We start from the raw sequence: 6,713 nt of genomic DNA on the forward strand, positions 1-6,713 counted from the left end.
TTCAGCTTTCGCTTCTTCCTTATCGTCACCTTCGGTATTTTCTTCATTTTCGTTTACTGAACGTTTTCTTTTATTCTTTTTCGATTCCTTTGCAACAGTTCTTCGTTCGTCAGCTTTCGCTTCTTCCTTATCGTCACCTTCAGTGTTTACTTCTTCATTTTCGTTAACTGTATTAGTTCGTCTTGCTTCGTTTTTGCCTTCTTCACTATTGTCCCCTTCGATGTTTGCTTCTTCATTTTCGTTATCTGAACGCTTTCTTTTATACTTTTGCGATTCTTCTACATCACTTCTTTCTTCGGTTTTCTCTTCTTCACTTCTCTTGTTTCTTTCATTCGCCACACCATTTTTTCTCTTTTCCTTTGATTCACATTCTGGAATATATTATTAGCATAAGTTATATAGATAGATAGGTAGATAGATAGATAGATAGATAGATAGATAGATAGATAGATAGATAGATAGATAGATAGATAGATAGACAGGCATACAGACATATAGACGGAAGGACAGACGGACGTACGGACGGATGGATGGATAGATAGATTATTGATTGATTGGTTCATTAATAGATATACAGACAGAGAGACAGACTGGGGTATAGATAGATAGATAGATAGATAGATAGATAGATAGATAGATAGATAGATAGATAGATAGATATGTTTCTTTATTAGCCACACAGGGCTGAACACAGAGGGGACAAGTTACAAAGTAAAGCTTTTCTTTTGGGGAAGGAGAAGGAAGGGAAAAAAAGAGAAAGAAAGGAGGGTAGATTTTCGATCAAAAGGGATCGTAAAAAAAATAATAAACGAATAGGGATCGTGTATCACAGAAATGTCATGATGTAAAGTGTAAAGGGGGAAACAGATTAGGTTTATCCGTGGGGAGAAAAGCCTATGGAAAAGACCACGGTAACCTTGGCCAATAATGTCATGCAGAAAAACACATTACAGTGACTCTCTTTTTACCTTTTTTTTTTTCCTGCTTCATAGGGTTATGCTCAAGGTGGCTCTGTCATTTACATGTGCCATCCTTGTTACATTCACCCATCTGTTTTTGAAGCATTCAGTGGACAGAACTTCCCTTTTTACTCTTACCTTCCTCTTCAAGTGATACTTGATGAAGTTGATACTTGATGAAGTTGAGAGATTCACCAAAGAGGAAAGTGTTTGTCTCTAGACCTTTCAGACGCGTCTACCATACACATTCTTTTGCCATAGCCACAAGTACGATGAAAATGGCTCTTCCTTCCCGTTTCAAGGAAGGAGGCGCGACATTATTCACGATAGACTCGTTCCACACGCGATAGCAGTCGTTCGACATAAGCCCACAGGTCGGAAATGGTTGGACACTAAGCTGCTCGTCTGCTGGAAGTACTCTGAAGCAACCCTTGAAAAGGGCTGCTCCGTTACTCGGGTTGATTTCCAGTACTTTCACAGCCACATATGAAGATGAAGCTACCAATATCTCAACTACCTCTGTATAAATTAACAATTAAACACTTCCAACTTGCTAGGCCTGAATGCTTCACTGCTCTCCCATCGCCGCAGGGTTTCTTTTTTTGTGTGTGTTCTGTACAACCGTGTACCGTTCCGTAAGTCGAAGAAGTTCCTGTGCATGAATTTGTTTTGAGTTAAAAGAGTAGTTATTAATCATATATAATATTCTTTTTTAAATATAGATTAACGCATGCCTGATCGAAGGTAGTATTTGTGTAAACACATTCCCCAGTATATTTTTTTTCCAAGATTTTAAATAAAGCTAATGAAAACACTTTCAGAAAAATCTTTCTCTCTGATCAAATTTTCAAAATGATTTTCTTTTTTTGATTGAATTAGTATCTTAATAAAATCTTTATTTCAAATATTATGCTTGTAATGACTTATTTGGCCTGTGAGTGTTAATAGCCCAGATGTTACCTTAAATCATATAGGGGCGGGGGGGGGAGCTAACGAGACCTTTCCGTCTCCATTATTCCTTTAGGTACGTGTACCTCTGACTGTACGTCAACTTAATGTTATTTATCGCTTTGACCTTTTGTCACTCCCATGCTTTGTATTTAAAAGAGTGTATCTGCCTATATACACTGTATTACATTTGTTGATAGTCATGATGAGATGACTGGTGGTATTTTCATTTAATATTGCATGGACTAATATATTCTTTGTATAACTTACATCAGTACATAATATAACTTCTTTATATAACTTCTAAAATTTTGGTATGTATGATCCAGTATGTTGATTGTTGTAACAATTCACTAGTTATTGAAACGGTCGTAACTAGTTAGTAAATGTAATACCGTCTTCTCTATTCTTTTGACTGTTTTATTTTATATTCTGTGTTGGATGAACTATTTTATAATCGACACATTTCGTGAATGTTCAGTTTGCATAGAATATTTTTAGATTAACTGGGCAGGTTTTCCTCTTTATGCATCCTGTTAGCTAGGATTATGTACGGAATACTGACTGAGATAGGCGCTTGGATTTCCTGAATTCTTTTTCTCATACTATACATACATACATACATACATACATACATACATACATACATACATATCCTGTTGATGTTTAACTTCCAATGAAGGAGACTTGGATCTAGGTTAGAAACCGGCTCTTTCTCTATTGGCAAGAAATCTTGAAATAAAGCTGAATAATGACATACATACATATAGTACTCACATCTACCTGGAGACAAAATGCTTCAATACATGCCTCGAATGTCTGATGCAAATCACGGTGGGAGACGAGGGCGAGGAATATTTGAGTCACATTCTTAAATAAAGGGCTTCGTAATATTTTTTTCCCTAGTGACTCCATTAAAGAATGTCAAATTTACATTCGGCACACGACTACCATGATACTCTTGAACAACAAACAAGAAATCCCGAGCTGAGGAAAATTGATGCTGCTGAGGAAAGACGAGGACAATGGTGGGATGAAGGGCATTGTAATGAATTTCACGTTTAGAACTAATGAATGCAGCGTTAGAAATTTGTTTTCGAAGATATTCGCAAAGATAGTGTCGCTTTTCCACTTAAACTTATGCGGCCTTGGGAAGCTAAATTTATGACAACTTCCACCTCGTATCATACATTGTAGTCTCGGCCTGGCTCCGGTGGTGATGTCAATGATCTTGTATCATTGTGGTCAGCTGTCGGTATCTGCCTTTGCTAAGCGCAGAGAAGATGTTATTTCAAGAAATTAAAATTTAAATTTTCAAATTTACATATTTAGAGGAAAAGACAGGGTTCATTGTTCGCGTGCAAGAGACAACTATGGACATATGTTTCGTATTTTTAGACCTCCTCAGTGTAGTATAGTATCACAAAACTTTCAAATCGAGGGCTACAATTTTCCACATTAAAAAAAAATTATGAATAATTTTTAGCGAGACAAATTTGTATGTTTAAGCAAATGAACTAAGAGAACTAACTCAAATAGATGAGCGGCGTGAATTTCAATAATTAAACTTAGATGTTTCCGTACTTACCTACAGGAACACATTCCTCCACAGGGCCCTTATCCGTGCTCTTGCAAGTCACACGGAAACAACGACCATTCGTTTCTTCAATAAACGGTTCACTTTTCAAATGACACTTACCGGTAACTTTACACACTGCAAATAAATGAAGTTCCATAAAAATTTTATTAAGACTGTTTTCTGATTTTGGAAAGGGGGACTATTTATATTTTTACATATTTTGTTTGCACTATTTACTCTCATAATAACCAATCGACGCATGAAATAAATTGCGTTGTTATGTATTAAAGTAAGTATTAGTCAATTGCATTTCGTCTATGTCACCGTAGTAGTAACAGCAGCAGCAACAGCAACAGCAGCAGCAGCAGTAGAAGCAAAAACAACAGCAGCAGCAGCAGCAGCAGTAGTAGTAGTAATAGTAGTAGTAGTCAACCAGTTTTCTAGTGTGACTGTGTGTGTTTGTGTAACGTGGGTACGTGACAATTACAGTAAATATTTAAATACTTACGTCCTCTACCTTCAACATAAACCCCGAGGGTTAGTAATATTAAAATACCCAAGGGTTTCATGGCTGAAAAATGAAAGAAATGAAACGAAATGAAAATCAAAATAAAGATATATATAGGCGTATGAGTGGCTGTGTGGTAAGTAGCTTGCTTACGAACTACATAGTTCTGGGTTCAGTCCCACTGCGTGGCACCTTGGGGAAGTGTCTTCTACTATAGCCTCGGGCCGACCAAAGCCTTGTGAGTGGATTTGGTTGACGGAAACTGAAAGAAGCCCGTCGTATATATATATGTGTGTGTGTGTGTGTGTGTTTGTTTGTGTGTCTGTGTTTGTCCTCCCAACATCGCTTGACAACCGATGCTGGTGTGTTTACGTCCCCGTAACTTAGCGGTTCGGCAAAATTATTTGAATATGATACAGGACTTAGGGCGTGAGGTCCCATCCGATGTATACTACAACTGCACCGTGACTCCTCTCTTTTCTGTCCGTTCGTATTGCAACATAATTTGGCATGTGTACTTCTGCATCTCCTACAACAGATCCAAGAGAACTTGATAGTATGCAGCAAGGTCTCTCAGGAAAGAGATTTTTGTTTTGTTGTTTATTGGAAATATTAGTGTGACGCCTGTGTTGGCGTTAGTGGCGGCCATCCTGTATCTGTCGACTGTGGTGGCCTCATGCGATGGTGGATGTGGTTCCAAATCTGTGCTTGACGTAACCAGGTCAGCTGCTGCACAAGTTTTTGTGTCATGCACAAAGAGATTTTTGCTCAGCTGTTGCTCTTTTCACATCTGGATGAAGCTGGTTGTTTGGAGTAGCATGCACGATGTCTGCATATCGTTTTTCAGGAGTAGACAGTGCGAAAATTTTCCTTCTCTTCATTTGTCCTCTCTTTCATTTGTCCTCTCCCTGGAAAGGAGTTCTGATTTAGGCCCATGCGGTTTATGCAGGTCTTCTGATGTGCAAAACGTCTATTTTCCCCCGTTGTCTCCATGCCAGCAGTTTCCTTACCGCTAAAATCTACATATGTTTCAACTTTTGCTTTGTACCTCCTGTTTCTTTTGCTCACGTTGCTGGAGGTCTTTTGCTTTGCTCCAAATCTTTTTTATTTTTTCTTCCTTTTCTTTTTCTCTAACTCCTTGCTCTTCGTTGTTTCCGGGTGCTTTTGTTTTCTTTTCTTTTTTCAGCCCTTTCATCTCTTTGGCTCTCTACAATGGTGGCGACAGGGCCAGTATCAATGTTTTCTTCGTTAGCAAGCCTCTCAGTCGTGGCTCCGGCTTTGTTGTTTTGAAAGTCTGCTAAACACGAGAAACTTTTCTTTTACCTTTTCACTTTTTCCATCTTTATTGTCATCTTTGTTGCAATCATTTCCTAGAAGGGCATCCAGGGCGCTGATGCGTGGTCTAATGAGGTCATAGAAATGAAGTAATTCTAGTTTCTTCAGCTCTACCTGGGCCGCAGTTCAGGGGAAACCATTACTTTTTAGTGCTGCCACAATGATGTTTCCAGGGTCTAAATCTGCGATTTTCCAGACTCGCAGAAATAGTTGCAGTTTGATTTTTCTCCAATTTCGCGACATCTTTGCTGAATATACCTAGAGAGAGGGGGCGAAGAGTAAGAGAGACAGACAGACAGACAGACAGACAGACAGACAGACAGACAGACGTACAGAGACGGGAAGAAAGAGAAAGAAAGAGATAGAGAAATAGGTAGAGAAATAGGAGAGGGAGAGAGTTGGAGGAAAGGGAGGGGGGATTGTATAAGTATGTACAGATATGCGTGTGTATGTATATCTACACAAATATAAACTTATAGGAAGAGAGAGGGAGAGATAAAGACAAAGAAAAGATAGATAGATAGATAGATAGAGAGAGAGAGAGAGAGAGAGAGAGAGAGAGACAGACAGACAGACAGACAGACAGACAGTCAGACAGACAGACAGACAGAGAGTAGATAGATAGATAGATAGATAGATAGATAGATAGATAGATGCACGCTGAGGTTGATTCTAATACCTATAACCCTTCTGTCTTCCTAGAAAGAGGTGATACAATATGTAATACAAAAGACGGTGAATTGGCAGATGCAAGACATCTGCGAGATTGTTGATAAATAAGTGGCGAGTTGGGATGATTGTTCTGCCTCTACAACAATCCCAACTATAACATATCTAGTCCTCCTCAATATGTTCTGGCTGGCAGATTTGAATGTGAATATCTGATCGCTGTTGTTTTACGGGCACAACATGAATTATAATGTTTGGAAGACATCTGCATGCATCAACGCAATATTTCAATTACTATAAACAAAAGTATATGTACTTGTTAGGTTCATCGGTGTGTATGTGTGCGTGTCAGCGTGCACGCACACATGCGCGCACACACACACACACTCACACACACACACACACACACACACACACACACACATACACACACACACACACACACAATAACGAACTGTTCATTCTTTATAACTTCTGGCAGATTCGAACTCTTCTACTCTTTTACTTGTTTCTGTCATTTGACTGTGGCCATGCTAGAGCACCGCCTTTAGTCGAGCAAATCGACCCCAGGACTTATTCTTTGTAAGCCTAGTACTTATTCTATCGGTCTCTTTTGCCGAACCGCTAAGTTACGGGGACTTAAACACACCAGCATCGGTTGTCAAGCGATGTTGGGAGACAAACACAGACACAAACATATACACACACATACATA

At 38.9% G+C, this 6,713-nt stretch overlaps 1 protein-coding gene and 1 long non-coding RNA gene across 2 annotated transcripts in view; one reads left to right on the plus strand and one right to left on the minus strand.

Annotated features, from left to right (window-relative positions):
* LOC128248877 (D-Ala2-deltorphins-like) overlaps positions 1–4,073 on the minus strand; it is an 11,893-nt gene extending 7,820 nt beyond the window's left edge. Inside the window, exons 1-3 of the mRNA XM_052971062.1 lie at positions 3,995–4,073; positions 3,496–3,621; positions 30–371 (exon numbers count right to left, since the gene is read on the minus strand). Of these exons, the coding sequence (XP_052827022.1) occupies positions 30–371; positions 3,496–3,621; positions 3,995–4,055 (529 nt within the window). The 5' untranslated portion in view covers positions 4,056–4,073. The remainder of the gene's footprint in view (positions 1–29; positions 372–3,495; positions 3,622–3,994) is intronic.
* Positions 1–6,713, plus strand: part of LOC106877409 (uncharacterized) — a 29,145-nt gene that overhangs the window by 19,989 nt on the left and 2,443 nt on the right. The gene's annotated exons all lie outside the window — the stretch shown is intronic.

The sequence above is a fragment of the Octopus bimaculoides genome, chromosome 10 (assembly GCF_001194135.2).
Source record: "Octopus bimaculoides isolate UCB-OBI-ISO-001 chromosome 10, ASM119413v2, whole genome shotgun sequence".
Lineage (NCBI taxonomy): Eukaryota > Metazoa > Mollusca > Cephalopoda > Octopoda > Octopodidae > Octopus > Octopus bimaculoides.